General features: G+C 41.6%; 1 protein-coding gene and 1 long non-coding RNA gene across 6 annotated transcripts in view; one reads left to right on the top strand and one right to left on the bottom strand.

Annotated features, from left to right (window-relative positions):
• The window catches only part of LOC106911700 (uncharacterized), a 407,869-nt gene that overhangs the window by 82,979 nt on the left and 304,271 nt on the right, over positions 1–20,619 (bottom strand). The gene's annotated exons all lie outside the window — the stretch shown is intronic.
• The window catches only part of uvssa (UV-stimulated scaffold protein A), a 45,013-nt gene that overhangs the window by 11,486 nt on the left and 12,908 nt on the right, over positions 1–20,619 (top strand). For all 5 annotated transcript variants that reach the window (XM_088009292.1, XM_088009291.1, XM_088009290.1 and 2 more), the window contains one exon: positions 16,318–16,429. In XM_088009292.1, coding sequence (XP_087865418.1) covers positions 16,318–16,429 — 112 coding nt within the window. The remainder of the gene's footprint in view (positions 1–16,317; positions 16,430–20,619) is intronic.

Genomic DNA, 20,619 nt, shown 5'->3' with positions numbered 1-20,619 from the left:
TCCTTCCATCCTTTTTATATCTAGGGTAACTCAGAGTTAGGCTCCAGTAGATCTGACATAACTCATTTTGTTGGAGGATAAATTGTCCCAGTAATTATTGTGACAAACAATAATATTGATGTTTTGAGACAATTTTCAAGTAATATGTTGATGACAGCAGGGTTGCATTATCATTCTACCCCTTTAAATACCATCCATCCATCCATCCATCCATCCATCCATCCATCCATCCATCCATTCATTCATTTTCTTTACACCCTTGTCCCTTAGTAGGGTTTTGAGGGTTGCTGGTGCCTATCTCCAGCTAACGTTCCGGGCGAGAGGCGGGGTCCTTTAAATACCAATAAACTTTAATTTTGTAAAGAGCACACCACACTGGAACAGGAAAATATTTTAAAAATAAACTACAACAACCAAAAACAATACATAAATGAAATACACTAACAGCTAAAACCATAAAAAATGGATTATGCAAAGAAACATGCCCTTTAAAAAAATCATCAGTATGAAAATTGTTGATTAATTGATTATTGTGACAGGCTTAGTGTCCTGTTCCTTCCACAACAATCCAAACAGAATCCAGTTTAATCCAGTCAAAGTAAGTACAACTCAGTACAATAACATCACATCATCTTCAGATTCATCAGCTCATAAAATACCATTCCCTTGAATCTAAGTATTTCCATCGTTACAGACTGAAAACAAACAATATTTAGATTTATCTTCCAAAAATGCTGCAAGCTAAACTAGGATAACATCATTCACATATAAACAATTGAAAAAAAAAGACTTTCTAAACTCGAAATATATTGATGTATAAAAGTTAGAGTGCAAATACTTGATGCAAGCCTGAAAGGATGTAAGTCAGGTTTACACTGACTACTGTCCCTTTTCCAGTTTGACAAGGTTCCTCAGTAATGATGGCCTCACATATTGCCTATTGGGCAGCTTCATCAACACTATTGTCATTTTCTGTTCCTTGATTAATATAATTATTGTTTTATTACCAATAGTTTCACATGCACTCATAATGGGTATGAATGCTGCATACATTTGGGGCTTTGATTTTGAGACATCAAACAACTGCGGTAGATTTTCAAAACTAGAATGGGATTCACAAGTTAAACATTCTGGCAAATACCTGGAATGTTTTGCTAAGTGGAGCTGCTTGATAAATTCAAGTTCAAGACCACTGCAGCTGGTCACTTCTTTTTGCCAGCTTAAGAACAATTGATTTGACTGTCCTTGCTGGATTTACCAAAACTCAGGACACCAAGGACATTTCATAGAACCTAGTGAAGACCTGAGGACAGTTCTGGAGTATTTCCTAACTGTAGATTCTAAGATCAGATCAGATGATCAGATGGTCTAGTTAAGTCACTTCTGTGCTATAGAAAACACCAAATATTTCAGTCAAATGAAATGTAATTGATCAAGATACTCAGGAATTACCCAATGACCACCAAAGCTTAAGCCTGCCATGTACTGGAAACTGCAGGTACACCAGTTTCCATGTTCAGAGTGAAGCCAGTTTACCATCTCTATGAATTGAGAGGATGCTGAGCAAGAAAGTAGTTCTGGTTTCATAATCAATACTTTGAAGCATTGCATAACGGATGCTAAATTGTAATACAATAGGATGTTCCAGCAGGGCAATGATCCCAAAAATAGATCTCAGAAGTGCTTTGTGAATAAATGAGGCAGCATGTGGAGGAGCCCAGACCTCTGTCCTATAGTAAACCTAGAAACAATGCTGAAAAGATACCAGGAGTGGCAAAAGGACTGGCGAGATATCCAGTTAGAATAATGGCAGGAAACTTTTGATGGCTACCAAAAGTGTGTGAGTGACAGCAACTTGATAGTGAGGTAGAATGCATGTATCTTGACTCTGTACATTAGTTCTACACTTTTCTATTCATGGTTTGGCATATCTTAATTTTATGAGGTATATTGATTTTTGCCCCTCATGTGGAAAGACTTCACTTGCTCTTTTCTGAACATGAATTGTTTCCCAGTAGATATTTATTGGAAGGTGGTTTGTAATGGCAGACTGGTGTGTTCATCCATTGGCGCTGCTAACTGAACACATGGACTTCTTCTGAGGAATGGATAAGACATGCAGACTTATTTTAGCACATCTGTTTTTGAGAGTGTATTCAGTCACTCTGGGCTCCATTCATACGGGCCAAGGCCTTGTTTACTGCTGATAACCCATCTTATCGCACCACAATGGATGTGGTCGCTCGTTCTGCGCTGGAGATAAACAAAGGAAGACTATTCCTCTATTTCTTTCTTCCAGTGCTCCCTCCTTCTCATATGTACATTTATTGCCTGAACGAACCTTGGATACCAATAACATGCTTTCCTGGGTCAATGTATATTTTTTCTTGATTTTACTTTCATTCGATTGCTTGTTTACAGAAAGTCTCTTTGGGTTTAGTGACTTACTTTAGTGATTACTTATTTTATTTTTATCTGTGGGATATAATGAAAGACTTTAAAATATCTTGACAATAAGATGCACAGTGGTGGCCAATCAGAGGTTTCAGTCACTGAGCAGGGATAATGACAGTTAACCTGGACACAATGTGGTGCTTGATGGAAGAGCTCCAGGGTAGTTATTATCTTGTGTGATTACATAAGCCATTCTATTGGTGTGTATCGAGGTCACAAAGGATAATAAAATCCAGAAGCCACGACACAACAACAAATGCCAAAGCCACCAGGTTACAGCACAAAGACACAAGGCAACAACACAAAGTTGCAAGGCAACAGCACACAGCAACAAACTAATAGGAAAAAGCCACAGCGCAACAAAACCAACAATGGAACAGCAAAAGGTCAGTCTTTCACCAGGATAATCCTGGAGATTGATGCAAAGAATCATCTTCCACAACCTCTAAGCACAGTACTGGAGCTACAGTAGTATGGTTTAGATCATGTGTTGGCGAGGCACAGTCAAAGTTCAAATTACAGTCTTTTGGTAGTACTGAAAATTGTTGTTCACATATATCCGATTTACAGTCTGACTCAGTTTAATAAATTCTTCCCTCTCCTGCCTCAAAAAAAATGGCAAAATTTCTGAATCTACAGAGATGGAGACATACCAAAGCACATTCACCTGTGACTGCAGTAACAGATCATTTTTCAAAGTATTAACTCAGGGGGGCTGCATACAATTTTATGCACACAAAAATTAAGATGTGTCTACATTTTCTTTATTTTAACATAATGGTCTGTCACATAACAATGTAGACATTTCCTAGTCATGAGGAGTTTTGGAAGGCACTTTATGCAGCAATTAACTGCAGCATTGTTAAAAAACAATAATTAGGTTCACAGGTTCGAATTTTGGGTTGATTTTCTGTAATTCACAAAAATGTAAAAATGATCCAAGTAATGTCTTGGAGTTTGTTAAAAAGAGTTAGAATATGCCTAACATGAGTGGATGGAAATGGGATCAGAATACAGGCTGGCTCTGCTGTTAGTTACAAAAAGGTAAATCACAGTCTGGTTCCATCTGAGGTCTCTGATAGTGGGAAAGAAATGGTTTCCAAATCGGAACTGATGGATCCACTGGGACTGACCTGGGGGAATTAGGACAAAGGAGGAGAGACTGGCTATCGCTGAGATAGTCTTTTATCCCTTACCACAGGGCTAAACTGGGATTGTGGGCTTCAGAAGCCCAGTTGGGCCTCAGGACACTCTGTGTGGCATGATCGACCTTTCAGGTGTCACTCAGAATACACGTTGAAATGAAACGGAGTAATCTCCCATTGGCAGGGGGGCGAGAATGTATCATAACGACTGTTTTAATCACAGATTGAGACGGACTGGAAGGGGGAAGTGGAGCAGACAGTTGAGAATAGGCTCTTTGACAGGAAAAGGTTTGGGAAGCTTCGAGCCGGCTAATAGACCTGCCAGGATAGGTTAGTGAAATAAAGATGTCACCTTATACATCATATAAGCTGACTGCTCCCCAGAGACAAAGGCCTCTTCAGTGTGTTTTAGGTAGAAAGGAGGTTGAGAGGAATAATGTGGAGACGTTACATAGAGAGATAGAGGAAGAGCAAGCGAGAAGTGCAGAGCTTTTTCTCATTAGAGGGACATCCCAGGGGATCTTTTCAAGGTAGTAATGAATAGAAGTGGAAGGTGGTAATAGAGATGTGGGATGTTGTGGCAAATCAAGCCTTGAATAGGTTAGACTCCACGGGAAGCTTTAGGCCTAATTAGTTTGTAAATATGTTCAAATCAATTGCATAGAGCACATCTCGAGCCTAATGAACAGAACAAATATTTCAAAATAGCCGAGTCCAGGTCAGGGAGTGAGATCTGTGTAGGTTAAGATGAGAGAGGAGTTACAACAGATAAATACGACAGAGTGTCTGAAATTGTTAACTAGGTTAACTAAAGGCTCCCATATTCTTCATCCAAAGTGTAGAGTGTATTTCAGTAGAGCTCTGTGTGAAGTGTTGTGTGATTGGTCAGAAGTTTGTGGACATATTTTATGCAGAAATGAACTCGGACAGCAGTGTTGATATTTCGCTTCAACTGGTCCACTTCTACTATCTGGTTTTCTATCTGCAGGAGACATGAATACTTTTGAAGAATGTTTATGTGAGGTGAAAAGGAATTATGTACATTTGTATGAATCTTCACCAAATAACTATTAAAAGACTGTCAAATGGTTAAAAACTCCTGAATAGAAATTGTGATGTTATGAATGGAGGAGGCAGTCTGCAAAGAGATGGACTGTTTCATGAAAACAAAATAGAGAATGCAGGGGGGCAGTGGGAACCCCGTTGGGTTCCCACTGTTGGGTTCCCATGCTTCTGCATGACATATACTGGAGCAAGGGGAGTGTCCCCCAGGTGGTCTGAGCTGTTGTATGAAAGGTGTGTTTCAACTGTTGGGCTTCAGGTGAAGTATGCAGGAGCCTTAACTCAGTGTTCATGTTGAAATAATGGTTACCTCACTTCCTTGTTCATCGTCAAACTCTTAACTGTTTCCTTCTTCGTTGTCCTTCCATGACCAGTGTCCCAAGCAGAGGAACTTTCTATACATTATATTTGTATCATTGATCTTTTTGAATGGCATTGTGGGGAGTGTTGTCTGTCAGAGTTACTTGTACCAGGTCTTTATTAAGCTCATCGGCTCTCTAGAGTTCCTGTGTTTTAGAAATGGTGACTCCCATTCAGACATTCAGTTTCCCAAAAAGACACTTTCCATTTTAGCTTTTAAATGTGAAATGAAATCATCTAGGCCCTGAGTGTGTGTGTTAGTGTGTGTGTTAGTGTGTGTGTTAGTGTGTGTGTGTGTGTGTGTGTGTGTGTGTGTGCGTGTGTGTGTGTGTGTGTGTGTGTGTGTGTGTGTGTGTGTTCAGCCAGGTGGAGAGCTTTATTAACTTGTCAGAATCGACAATGGAGAGATCTCCAATGTCTTTTTCACCTCCTCATGCTCTCCATCCCTCTCCTCCTTCCTCCTACTCCTCCCTCTCCTTTTACTTACTCCTCGTTCTCCTCCTCCCCACCTGATCTGCTTTTGCCTGTGCGATGCATTGCCCACCCACCCATCCCCCCGCCCCGTCCCCCTCTGCCATACACCTGACTTATGGCTGTGCAGTAATAATTTGCCAGACCTTGGCAGGCCAAGTGTACATTAGCATATAAATAGCAGATGCACTGAGTGCCCATCACAGTCGACTACATTTAATTTTTGGTTTATAAGATTGAATGGGTTTTTAAACACAGTGCCATCAAACTTGCCAAGAGACAAATGAAGTCAGGGAAGCAGTTGTCCGAGGTGGCCCCCTGACAGCAGCTCTGTAAAGCACAGAGCTTACTGAAGGGGGAGGGTGGTGCTGAGAGGAAGACACCTGTGGAGGCCAAATTTAGACGTTAGGATATTTGTGACACAACATGGGAGTGAGCTTTTCCTCTGATCATGATGAATTAATCAGATCTTCTTGTTATGATGATCATATTTAGCCACTGCTCCAGTTTGGGGGTGACTGCCCCGAGGGCCCTGATGACCACAGGCACCACTGTGGTCTTCACCTTCCAGGCCTTCCTGGTGTTTCTCCAGTTTCTTGTGCTCCTTTTTCCTGATGTTGTAATCACTTGGTATTGCTACATCCACCACAACTGCTTTCCTCTGTTGTTTATCCACCACCACAATGAACAGTTGGTTCGCCATTACCATTTTGTCTGTCTGGATCTGGAAGTCCCACAGGATCTTAGCTCGGTCAATCTCCACCACCTTTGGGGGTGTTCCCCACTTTGATCTCAGGGCTTCCAGTCCATATTCTGCCCAGATGTTTCTGTACACTATGCCCGCCACTTGGTTGTGTTGTATGTATGCTTTCCCTGCCAGCATCTTGCACCCTGCTGTTATGTGCTGGACTGTCTCAGGGGCCTCCTTGCGCAACCTACACCTTGGGTCTTGTCTGGTGTGATAGATCTGAGCCTCTATTGCTCTGGTGTTTAGGGCCTGTTCCTGTGCAGCCAGGATGAATGCCTCTCTGTGCTGTCCTTGAGTCCAGCTTTTTCCAGCCATTGGTAGGATTTCCTGATATCAGCCACTTCAGTTATTTGTCGGTGGTACATCCCATGTAGGGGCTTGTCCTCATCGGCAGCAAAAAAAACGATCAGGTTTTTTTGTTGCAGATTCTGATACCGATCACCCATAAGGCCAATCTTTGCCAATCACCAATCTTTGCCGATCACCTAGATTGACTGTTTATTTTTTGCGTTAGTTATATGTGATATCTGGCAAAATTAAAAAATTATCTAGTAATAAATTCACCTAATTAATGTAAACATGCAACATACTTGCAGGCACAATGCCGCAGCTACTCCAGGGGTGGGCAACTCCAGGCCTCGAGGGCCGGTTTCCTGCAACTTTTCGATGCATCTCTACTTCAACACACCTGAATCAAATAATGAGGTCATTAGCAGAATTCTGGAGAACTTGACTGCACTTAGGAAGTGATTCAGTTATTGGATTCAAGTATCTTGGACCAGGGAGACATCTAAGAGCTGCATGACACTGGCCCTTGAGGACCAGGATTGCCCACCCCTGAGCTACTCAGTCAAAAGAACAACTGAAAAACCTGCAACCAGTTAAACATTTAACAGTAAGGTTCTCTGTACCCTAAATTATGAGTCAAGTAAGTCTCAGAACACTGCCTGTATCAAATAATGTCTAGTAAAAGAGGGAAACATTCATTCAAAGTCAAATGCAGGTTGCATCAAAATAAAGAATCCTAAGTTACTGAATCAAAACTTTCTAAGAGCATAGCTCTTAGAAAGTTTTGGTTGGTTTGGTGGTTCTGATTTTCTGACTGAGCGAAGTAATTCCACAGAGCACAGGAGGAGGGAGAGGAGATCGATTATTATTATTATTTTTCATAAATTATCTCTCATGTTTGGACATAGCGAAAGTTTTAATATGTGAAATCTTTGTTGTTGTTTACATTACATGCTGCAGTTTTAAGCAGATGTTCCAGGTGGAGCAGAAACGGCGCTCCTGTGAGACAGGATATCTGCAGATTTCAGCAAGTCAAATTTAAGACTTTCTTAAAACTTTTTCAAATCCACCTTGAATGAAATAGAAGACCAAAAAGAAATTATCAATATCAACAGCTTATCAACAGCTTTAGCATAGTGCCAAACTTGAAATCCACAGAATACACCTACCCTGGAACGGGCTGGCAACAAAAGTGAGCCAGTGGCAAAGACAAATGAACAGACGCTCTTAAAGGGCTTGACACATGAGAGGCGACTTTGCTCTTTCTTCGTTCATTTCCTATAGAACTTCCACCATGAGGCGACAATCGCTTGTTCTCCTCCAGCCAAGCAACCGATGACATTATGCATGTGAAATTTTGGGCTCGTTATTCATCATGCACACATGGGCTGGTGTCGCAAGGCAAGAAAGTCTAAAGATTTTATGTCACTTATGGTGTGTTGTGTTTTCCTGTCACTGCTGTTCATTGCCCCTCAACCCCTCCGCCCCCCAGCAAAAACAGACCTAGCTAGCTGCCTGTCAATGGTATATTAGCAGCAAGTTACCAGCAGCGGTGGAGAAAGTACTCAAAAAATGTACTTAAGTAAAAGTACAAATACACAGACAAAAATGTACTTAAGTAAAAGTAAAAGTACCACATTAACATTTTACTTCAGTAAAAGTAAAAAAATCCTGGCTTTTAAAAATACTTAAATATTAAAAGTTAAAGTGCTTGCTGAATGCATTACCTAATCGCTAATATCATTAAGTGTACCGATCGTATTTAATTTTAATACATCAGAAATGTGCCATTTTTATGAACAATGCCACAGATAAAGCATGTTGTTTACTCTGTAACATAGTTTAGACTTAGATATGTGATTCTATGCATCATAATTTCAGGGATGGAAACATCTTGTCTCCTGTCCTAACATAGCATGAACTTCACTTTTTTTGCCACTAGTGGCATTTATTTTTAAAGAAATCCAACTGAAAGGGTGGGCAGGGGAGGACATGGAACCAAGGAGCTACGTAGCAGAGTTGTAGTCAAGACCACCGAACCTGAGACCAAATCAAGACCAAGACCAGCACCCCGCGCTACATGACACAATAAAATTAAGTGCACCTATCAAAATTGCTTCTCAAATTGATGTGAAAGATCCACATTCCCATAAAAACACCTAGATATTAAATACTTAGAGCTGAAATAAATTTAACCAGTATCAATTCAAACTCTTCTTCATTCTGTTTTGCTTTCATTTCTGTGCCACAATCCACAGAGGTCTCCTGCCATCCCTAAAAAAAATAATGCCCTGGATGGTTGCCCATACTGCCCATGTCAGAAACCACAACTGTCTGCACCATTAAACATAGCAATTAACGGTAAACAACGCTCAACTATGAACACTGTCCGAGGTGCAATAAGGAAGAAGTAACCAAGCAGAAGGAGGTGACTGTACTCATCCTCCCTCCTGCTACAATGTCTGCAACCATGATGGGACGAAAACAAAGAGCAATGAACATGCTCTGCATTCTTATGTTGTTTTATTTATTCGCCAATTAAATATATATATATTTTATGAAATAAAATAATAATAGCTACTGCAGTGTACGCACGCACAGCATTACAAGAACACAGAACGTCTCTCAGTGAGGCTTCAGTCCGATCGACCTTAGTAAAGATCCATCCAGAAGAATTGGATCGCTCCTGAATGTCATATCACTATATAGCCGACTTTGGTCACAGCATTGTCCCATATATGCGACACCTCAGTCAACGCTTCCGCACAATAATTCAGCGCATGAGTGACAACTTTTTTTCATCGCAGATGCAACATGTGTCTCTGTACAGCTAGCTTTGCTTAGCATCACGTCCACGGAGCTTACCTTTCTTTAAACTTTCCTTCCACGTGACGCTAAAAGTTGGACTAAGTCCCCACCGTCTGTGAAAGCGAAGCGCTGCTGATTTTACATGTCGCCATATCTTATGATTTATGCAGCGCTATTATATTACTGACGATTAGACAGACTTCTTCTCCCGCTCATAGAAAACCACTGCGCATGTCTTATTTAACGAAGTACTTGTACTTAACGAAGTTCTTGTACTTCGTTACTTCCCACCACCGGTTACCAGTTGCCAGAACTGACTTGAAACACAGAATTCAGTTGATAACGCAAAACTCAAACTTATACCTGACAGAAAAGTTCCACAAAAAATAAATCTCGATTAAATAGTCCTGTCACAACAAAATTTAACACCTGTAGTTAGCGTATTTATAACAAACTTACATTATTTCATTGGATTTAAGGCTTAATTTTAGATATACCGTATTTTCCGCACTATAAGGCGCACCGGATTATAAGGCGCACCTTCAATGAATGGCCTATTTTAGGACTTTTTTCATACATTAGGCGCACCGCATTATAAGGCGCATAGAATAGACGCTTCATACTCTATTATTACTCATCCACATTAATAAAGAAATGGTCCCCGAGTACTTTATATAGTAGGCTGGCCCAGTCGTTGTTTCACTCACGGTGTTGGTGTTGCGATATTATGCCCAACTGCTTTCTGGGTAACACAGACCAACCGACACGCTGCCGCTGCAGTCTCTGTCTCTCTTCCCCTGCCCCTCCCCCCCTTTAAATGTATTATCAAACTTTATTAACAAACCAGTGTTCGGACAACTATCCCAGCATGCACCGCGCACTACTTCTTCTACGGGGAAAAAGAAGTTGGCGGCTGCTTACCGTAGTGGACCAACTACGTAAGCAGCCTACTGCATGTCTGTGTAAACATGACGTCTTTCATTTCGATCTGAGTTAATTAGCGTAGCATTTCTGCCGGATTTTCACAACATATCAGCCACGACAATGGACAGGGGAACCAACAAGTTCATGTCATCTTTTTTGGACGACATCAAGGTGTTTGAGCCACTGGATGCCTCCAACATTGTGCGCGTCACAGCTAAAAGCTACCGATAGATGAGGAAAACAGCAGATCCTCACACCCTCAGCATAAATATAGCTGTGGACAAGATCACTGATGCCTATTGTTCTTGCAAGGCTGGGTAAGTCGGCATTCATGGTTTTGATGGTCCACAATGTACATTAGCATATGTTTACTACTGTAGCTTGTGTTTGTGAGACGGTCACGCACGTGGTAGCTGCACTGTGACCTAAAATGGGCATTAGCCAATGAAACGCGGCCCCTGTGGTAAGGTCCGTTGCTGGACCTGTTGTGGCTCAATATTGGTCCATATATAAGGCGCACCGGATTATAAGGCGCACTGTCGGCTTTTGAGGAAATTGAAGGTTTTTAGGTGCGTCTTATAGTGCGGAAAATACGGTATGTTTAGACTTTTTAATGATCCATGGACACCTCGCTTCAACAAGAAGCTGATTAGGTATCAGCTTCTTGTGCACATCAGAGTAATTGAATAAAGTTCAGGAAAACGTATGTGTCAGTTCATACCAAAGTTGGGAAATTCGTGTTTACCACAAACACTTATGGAGCTCCTCTCCTCCATTCATAATGTGGAGTCCAAACCCTGAACTCCAGCAAATCTCTTAGAATTTTCTGCTGAAGATCTGATTGGCTTTCTCTATTCCTTACTTTCCCTTTTAGGATCTATTTTATCTTTGCCATTACAGTAACGCACCATCCTGTTTTACTTTAACAACTTTTCTTATTTATTCAGCCGGACTCTGGAACTCTTTATTTCTACCTGGCCTGGTTTTTAATGTTAGAGTAACCAATATTTGTTCTGTCCTTTTCCTATTATAGTGACTCATGGCTCTGCTTTACCCAAAGCATCACTTCTAATTTGTCTGCTGAATCTTGAGTTTCATTTACAGCAGCAGTTTTTATCTCCTGCGAGGGGTTTTCTCCCCGCGCGCGTGTCCCGGAGAATAAACCAAAGCTTCGTTAAAATGCAAAGTAGCCCCTCGCGCAGCCATGTGGGGGAATAGAGGCCATATTTTAGCTGCGCTGGCCGTCAGCAAAATGTTTCTGGAGGAAAGCTAATCCTGCTGTAAGACTTACAGCTCTGCCAGGCCGTGCGACAGCACTCGATGCTATCAGGCTTAAATTAGGGTGAATTAGAGACAAAGCGGCAGAAAGCAGGGGAAAAGGGATGATGTTAGGGCAGGATTTTCCTTCAGCTGGGTGATCACTTCTTAGTCTTAGGTCATTGATCAGAGTAGAATAAACCAGCTGGGATTAAAGTAGACAAGCACAAAACCTATAGAGACTATATCAGCGTGTATGGCTGTGTACGTGTGCTGGAAGTGAATCCATTGCTCTCTGAGGATGAATAATTGTTGCAGAGGCATGGAGTAATGGAGAAAGTTTGCTCTGGTGTTTAAAATGTTACACGTTGTTTAACAGCTTTGCCTGCTCTTTCTGTAGGAGAATAAATAAGACGGAGGCACAGTGTCTCAAACCTCACTTTCATTCACTTAAGCATCTTTTTTTTCCAGAAATAAAAATCATTTGTATTGATGTTGTTTGAGTCAGCAGAAATGGAGTCTGCTTCTTTGAGCTGCCCATGTCAGACAAGAATCGTTCGGTCTGAAACTGGAAAAACTTTGAAAGTTATTGAGGAAAGATACCAAACAGACAATTGGAGTTCAACATGTGGTGCCGTGCAGACGTACCCACACCCTTAAACTTGTGCACAAGCTTCAGTGAATGTTGGGGAAGGATTTTATGTGACACAGCATCAGAAATTATTGCAAAATGAGGCATAAGGGTTTCAGCCTAACTATAAGAGAAGATGAACTAGAGAAAGGGGCTGAGAGGTCCAACTCAGACAACTCTGGATAAGCTGAACAGATCCTGAGCTTAGACCAATCTGTCTGTAGGGCAGTGGTTCCCAAACTTTTTCTTCGGCGCCCTCCCAGTGGTTTCCAAACATTTTCTGCGCCCCCCCCCCCTATGGATTACAAATGGCTGTCTGGTTGAAACGACGCGTATGACCAGGGGGGGGGCATTGACTTTTTTGGGGGCAAAATGAATGTACGTAGCTGAAAATAGACACCAACATCGGTAGCCTACAAGGTACTTGTTAAGCTTAAGGTTCTGTATTGATATTAGCTAGTCATCTTTTAGCTAACATTACCTGCATCCAACAGCTTTACTCAACTCAGTCGGTTAGTTTGGAGGGAAAAACTGTGAAAAGTTCTTTGCGTTTTGCTGGTTTGCTGCCGTGATTCTAACACACCTGTAGCTCCACAAAGCAGCAGCAGGTCTCCTTCACAGATGTAAACCCAGCCCGAGCGTCATAGCGCTCATGTTGCGTTTAAAGGCGGCTCGGAAAAACAGGTTACAACATGTTAACAATGGATTAAAAAGTTTTAACTGCTGATAAAAGTGACAGAGGACACAAATATGGGAAGTGTGGAAGCCTCTACTGTATCAAATTGACATAGTTATAACTGAGAGTTGGCCATTCTAAGGTAAAAACCCAGCGCATACAGTGTTCATGTTTTGGTTTTTGTTTTTTTCATCCAGACGGCTTCCCGCTCCCCCACGCCCCTGCAATGCAACGGCGCCCCCTCTAAGGGGCACGCCCCACAGTTTGGGAACCTCTGCTGTAGGGCAGCCGTTTACAGTCCACTGCGGGTGGAAATTGGCCCTGATTTCCTTTAGAAGATCAGGCCATATTTACATGTGAAATAGATACTATCTCCCTCTGCAATGGTCTGCTGCAGAGGGAGCAGCAGACCATTGCTGCTGGGGGTCAGTCCTTTCTCACAATTTTGCTCTATTGTGAGAGAGGACTGACCCCCAAGGTCACATCAGCATGTGTGGTTAACTATAGTCATCCCACTGTTGCCAACTAGTGACTTTTAAGACAAAAAAGGATCACTATCGACCAAAACTGGAATCAGGCTTTTTAAAGATCAATGATCAGTCAGAAGACTGCGATTGGTGCACCACTCCATTCCACAAATATAGGGTTCACCTTAAAAGAAGAGAGCCATTCTTTAAAAAAAGTCCTCTGTTTGCAGTGGGCTACGTTGGTGGTGTTTAGTGGAAATTGGAGTCAGCAGTTTTACAGAAGAGCTGTGGATTCAACACTTTTGAATGACGAACTAAACTTTTGATGAAGTGTGTGTGCTTCTGTGAGAGCTCTGATGGAGACAGTAGCACCTTGTCCAAGGAGACCAATACCGACAAATAAATACTTTGCTGCTGTATGCAAATTGTCATGATGGGGGAAAAAAAACCTTTTACTTTTTCCAAAATTGGCTTGTGTTCATTACGCAAATTTATTTTCGTAATTCCAATTTGGACAAATTTATGACCAAAGGCAATGCAGCTGCTGTCAGATGGAACGACAAGCTGTGAGAACATTGCCTGCAGTGGCGTGCTGAAGCTGGTCTGTTATTGGGAAGATGGGCGGAGCTAATACCAGGACAACCTGGAGAGGAAAGGGACTCTATGGTAAAAGGGCTGTTTCAGCAGTTTTCTACAAACCGGAGTGACTGTAATTAGCTGCAGTTTCCTCCAGTTCCAATCTGATAGCTGCAGATTGTTATATATCATATATGATGTTTGTTCTCAAATGATAATTACAGACAAGCCTGCCAAATGAGTGAACAACTGAACAGTAAGCACAGAGTTGTCAGAGAATTACACAGGGTGTGTAAGTGCGTGTGTATTTGTGCGTGCGCACTTCACACATCATAATATCTCTGGCTCATAGACCTCATTCAGTGTGTGTGTTGTGGGAGCGTTAATGAGTGCTAATTAGCCTTTAATTGTTTAGTTGCTTGTTAACCGAACAGCAAGTGTTGTAATATAAACGGTTTTAATTGTTCTCTACATGCTGCCTTGAGAGCAGCCGATCCAGGCTGGTGACATGGTTAGCTGACTCTGTCCGGCTGTGCGCGCGCGCGTGTGTGTGTGTGTGTGTGTGTGTGTGTGTGTGTGTGTGTGTGTGTGGGGGGGAGGGTGTTTTTAGTCATCATTCACAAATTCATCATTTGTAAACTAATTCAAACATGTTAATGGTCTTTTATCTGCAGAAACGCAGCAGCCCTGTAACACATACACACACATGCACACACAAATGAAATGAGTGAATGATAAAGGGGCCCGTGGGAATAAGATGTTAGTTTAACGTTAGGTTTTACTGCTCCTCATAACACTAATCACCGTGATTATGATGCTGCTGAGCTGGAGTGCATGCGTGTGTGTGCGTGCGTATGCGTGTGCGTGCGTGTGTCTGTGTGTGTGATGTGTGTGCATCCTCAGCAACCACACCCCTCTCCAAACCCACACATGCACGCACATTTGTGTAATGGAAATTACCCTCTCTCTGTACAGGAGTGTTGTGTTCTGCATTGTAGCCCAACCATCAGCTAACAACCTCACCAGGAAATTAAAAACCATAAATTTAGCTCCGCGCTGATGGCTGATCATCAAACCCACATTCAGACATCATTACTACCCTCCTCTTTCCTCCCCTCTAACACAGACATCACATGTCCTGTTTTTGTTCGGTCCTCTCTGTGTCATCTGCTTAGCATGAATTTCTATTCCTTTTTTTGATGCTGTGAGTATTTAGAAGTTAAAGTTGGAGCATTTTCCTCACTGTGCCCAATCTTCCTGAAATGACCACCATGTCTGTCTGAAGCCAGAGGCTGTTTAAAGAAGAATAAATCAATGACACACAGGGTTGTTATTCATTACCATAAAAACTCACACTTACAGTAACAGATTTTATTGTCAGTCGGCGAGCTTTAAGGGTGGCTGAGGTGGATTGATCTGCTGGAAACGGGATGAAACTGCTCTCCTTCATTACACCGCTCCATGCTTTCTGAAGGAGGAAACCCTCCATCTTTACACAACCAGCACTGAGCTTACAGTCCAACATCTCGAATACAAATCGGACATTGGATTTGTTTTAACATTAATATCAACTTCTTTGAATGTACTTTGATAAGGGTGCACCAACTGTAGTTGTCTGACCAATCTTTAAAAAGCCTGACCTTAAGGTTCTGATTTGGTCAATACCGATTTCTTTGTAAAGTTGCTAAATATAGGAAAAGAGTCCCTAATTTGGCTACAGTGGGATAACTCTTGTTAGCAGCATGCATAACCTGGTAGGCGGTCTGTCAATCTGTCTTTCTGTCTGTCTGTCTCATGGCAGAGCAAATGTTGGCAGGAGCTGATTTTCAGACCTTTACAGAGGTAGATGAGATCTCCCTCGATGAAGGAAAATCGGGGCTGATTTATCTGTGCACCCTTATAAACTGATAAGACTGCTTCTGTTTTGGGGGATTGCTTTAGAATCCCCAGTGATTATTGTACAATAAGGATTGGTCAAGTTCTATTAAGAAGAGAGCTCCAATATTTAGTCAGAAGTTTGTTGAAGGCTGCAAAAAGAATGCTGCGTATCTGTATCCTGCTGAGGGATCAGTGGATGTATATTCTGACCCTGTGTGGATTAAAGAAAAGAGATAAACTGTAAAAGCTAAACATGTACAGGTATAAATATGAATAAAACATCTCTTACTATCAGTAACAGATCAGTAATATGTGTATGGATATCTTATCTAGTTCAGAATTTGAGTTTACTGATCTAGACTTCATATTAAATATCCATAATTCTTACATTACCACTTCAGTTCTCTGAAACATGCTAAACTGTACCTGGCAAAGTCAGTGGTAAGAAGCTAAGTTACTGATATGTGGGCATTCTTACACTGATGTACACTACACAGCTTTCCTTTTGTATGGCAGCATTTTTTGTTTTGTCTTTGAAAGGTTGAAAACCACTGTTTCTTTCTCTTCTTCAGATGAAGGCTACCTCAGACGGAGAGGAGGACGATGATGAAGACGAGTTTGAAGAGGTTCCAGAGAAAGAAGGATACGAGCCACACATTCCTGAGCATCTCCGAGCAGAGTACGGTCAGTTTACCAGTACAAACACACACAGTGATCCACACACACGTGCATAAACACTGAGGGGCAGCTACAAAAGGAGATCTAAAGCTGCCTTAATCTGCTCAGATCTTTACACGGTCGGTAAACAAACACTCAGTCAAGCTTCAAAGAGGCAGCTGACAGAGAGCAGGTAAAAAGTTTAAGTGCGTTTCAGCACAAGTGTCTGAAAACCAGGGACAAAGCAGCTCTATGGCCTCATAATCACAATTAACCATACAAATAAAGGACAACTTCTTCTAGCCAGAAACCTCATACCATGTTTTAATATTTTAATCACTTTTTGAATATTGTTGTTGTTTTTAAATGTCAAGAGGGACAATGCACATCACATAATATGCCATCGTTAGCCATAACGACCAGTGTTAATCCATAGTCAGTCAAGGTACAATCAAGACAAAGATTTGATATTTTTGATGTTTTGTTTTCCTCCAACATATGAGACCAGCAGACATACAAATGAGCAAAAGATCCGAGGTTAGACAGCAGAACAAAGGAGTAACTCTAAAACAGATTTTCTAAACATTTATTTTACAGATGCACTGATGTGAAAATTTGGGCTGATATCAGAAACCAATATTAATATTGCTGTTATGGCCTGTAACTGATAGATTTCAGATTTTGTCTATTTCACTACCCTTTTGACACCTGAATAAAAATGACCACCACTGCTTCTCTGCTTCAGTTTAACACCCCACAATCCTTTGCTGCATCAGTATAACTGTAACACGACCAAACAGATAATACATGACCAACATCTTCCCATTCCCCTCCAGAAACAAACTGCAACAAGTTTCAGTTGTTAATATTGGCCCAGGTTTATCGGAACAATACCGATATACAGAATACACCTTCACAGCAACCTGATCTGTATGGAGTATGTTCAGCCTCCAGGCAACATACTGGGTAAGAGGTCATGTGTTCAGGTCAATAACCAAGTGCGTATTTATGTAATTGCTATGTCAGCGCTAGAACATGCTGTTTCTTAGTATGAGGTGATGTTGGAGTGTCTTTACTATTTCTCTTAGAAAGGAGGTAGAAGCTCCAGGCAACAGGAAACACTGTAGTGCTGCAGTGTCAGCCATATTGAACCATCATTCACATGGGTTGTATGGAAACCTGTATGTTTTCAATTATGAGGCTTTTATATATATGTCTGTGTTAATGGCATGGCATTACAGTTATTGCTGGGTCAGCCATGTTGTTTTGGCCTGGGGCAGATGACCTTCGATCTATGGCAAACACTCCTCTCCTTTTCAGCGAATCATTCCTTTCAAGTCGAGGCTTTACTTTACCTGCGATCCCGCCCTTCTCCACTTCCTTCTCCTTCCATTACTAATCAATTAGAAGCCAGAGTAATTAGATTGTATCTGCTGGGCCCAAAGCAGCTGTGTCTATGTGTCTGTGTCGGTGTGATTAGTGGGGTGAGGTAATGATCTAGAGGGGCCATACCAAATTAACAATGCAACCTCTTTAATGAGCCCCTATTAGCCCTGCACCTAGTTGTACCACCCACTCTCACACTCTCTCTCACATGCCATCCTGCTGCTGTTTTGCTTGAATAACAAGGAATGGTCCTTTCTGTTGTTGCCTGTATTTTATTCATTATATGTAGTTATGAAAAATATTTTAGGTCCATCATGAGTTTTGCTTTTGTCAGTGTTTTTTTTAAATAAAAACTATAGTTTGTTCATTAAACTTTTTTATCCAGGACAAAATATAGTTATTTGTGTAGCTCATAAGTCCATTGCTTTGAAAAAGTATTGACAAAAACCCAGTCAGTTTTATTATGGTTTCATCTTGCTGCTGGCCATGATCAGCATTTTGAAAAACCTGTAGCCACCAGTTATATTTTTTGTTGTTACTAGTGCCAATGAAGACACCAATACAGTGACTTAACCTAGTTAATGTAGGACTGTCCTATCGTCACCAGTCCTGATTGTGGTGTTGGTGAGCAGGATGTCAGGGTGTAGTCACGGAGAGGAGAGAATATCCGTTTCTCGTCTTTCCTTTTGCAGATGATGTGTTTCTGTTGGTATCTCCAGGTCATGACCTACAGCATGCACTGGAGTTGAAAAAGTCCGGTAAAAGGCCCTCATGATCAGGCCGACATGCCAAAATCAGTTCTCATTGGCACAGTTACGTGACAGAAATCTTGTCACAGCCATCCGAGTGAACATCCCGACTCTACTTGAATGGGAAACTATTGTCTGATGGGTCAAAATTTTATGGGTGTGTTTGTGTGGAAAACAGCCCCGGTTTTGAGGAGCAATGGTCAGAGACCATGAAGAAGCGCATACAGTTGGACCTCTCGGCTTGGTGTGTCTTGTGGACCATGCAGGGTTATTGCGAAAACAAACAACCAGCAACCACATGACCTCATCTTGACTGTTTGACTTCAGACCAACCTGAGGCCATGGATCTCGCCAGAAAAACGGTGGACTGCCCCCATTGATTTAAGGATCAGTCTCTGCCTTATGCGAAGGAATTTCATTATCTAGCTGTGACGGTGGGATGAAGTGGGAGATGGACAGACGGATTGAGGCTTTGACTGCAGTGTTTAGGTTTCTGCTGCATTCTGTTTTGGTGACGAAAGAGTCGAACCAAAAAGCAAAGCTGGACATTGTGCTCTTGGCAGGTGGGGGTTTGATAGAAAGATATACGGGCATGTTCTTTGACACACATCAGACGCTGCTGGTGTGTGTTACCCTTTAGGTTTCTGTGTCAGTAGCAGTGCTTTTCTTGTCCTTTAGATTTTTGGGACTAAACTGATGAAGGTATTCCTAACACTTCCGCTGTCATATTGCAGACTCTATGACTGTTATGGACTGTGCCTTTGTTGTTGAAATATGAAATTGTGTGTCACATGGACATGGAGAGAGAGGCTGTAAGGCTACAGTCTGATCTTGGTCCAATAATGAGGCTTTGAGGAACCCCATATGAGAATCAAAGAAGCCCAAATCTGAGGCTACCTCTGTAATAACTCCCCCCTTGGTACCACATGCTTTGCCACATTATCACTGAAGTGCTGTTCTGTTTTGTTTTCCATAACTCTGCAGCAGAAACCCACAGCAGCAACTCTGGTGCAGTTTACATTTTGACATTTCTGTGTTGATATTCAGTCACGAGAACATAGTGGAGCTCTCAGACCTCTGAGGGTGAACATGCTGCTGTTTTCTGAGTTTACTATTATCCTCACTTTAATATTGTTCTGCTTCTTATATCAGTGTGTTAATTGCTTTCATCTCTGTCTTTATTACTTTATAAGTAAGTATATTTTCAAATTTCATTCTTGTCTCAATATTCCTCCTTCTCTTTCTCTCTCTCTCTACCTTCCTTTCTGTTCTGTCTTTCTGGTTATCAGGTCTCTTATCCCTCCCTCTGCTGTCAGGACACTAACTCTCTTTCTCAAATTAACATTTTAATTACAGGCCCTGCTTAACCCTGGAAGATCAATACTTCTTTTTGCTTTTCCACCAGCTTTTTCTTGAGCTGTGGTAACACCGCTCCCCACTCCCCTGTGTTCCACATTTTTTCTTCAACAACCTTCTTGCAAACACACATACCCACACACATATACAATACACATTTCCTACATTGATCTGTGCGTCTTAACATCCACAACATCCAGTCAAAGCCATGCCATTCGGCGCTCTTAAAGGAGCAGATTGAGTGTGTATTTTACCCTCTGACAGCAAGAGAATGGGGAGGGGGTTAAGGACACGTGAGGTGGGGATAATAGTCTCTTAACCATTGACATATATGCTGTGTTTGCTATAACTTTCTAGTGTAAACTGTGTAAAAATAAACCATGTTCTGTAACAAACACTATGCTATTTTGCAACTTTTATTCTGATTATGAATACATTGGAACCTTATGAAAATGTATTTTGGGTTTTGCTAATTGGTCACAAAACTATAACATATAGACACACAAGACAGACAGCCATACACACACAGAGTGCCCGAATTTTTGGATGTTGATTGGGGAAAAGTTCCACGTTTAGACGAGATCACCACCAGACCACCTTGAGTCAGCTGTAGTTGCCAGGCCACTAGAAGGCATTGTGATTTTAGCAGGTGTAATGTGCATTGGCTTTTGACCATTAGCTTCCACCTCATTTAGAAAACAATAACCCGTCTCTGATGAACCAGGT

The sequence above is a fragment of the Poecilia mexicana genome, unplaced genomic scaffold (assembly GCF_051168715.1).
Source record: "Poecilia mexicana isolate PSO_F unplaced genomic scaffold, ASM5116871v1 scaffold_10, whole genome shotgun sequence".
NCBI classification, from domain to species: Eukaryota; Metazoa; Chordata; class Actinopteri; order Cyprinodontiformes; family Poeciliidae; genus Poecilia; species Poecilia mexicana.
Note: the sequence above shows the minus strand (reverse complement) of the source record. Positions and strands in the feature narration are given on the sequence as shown.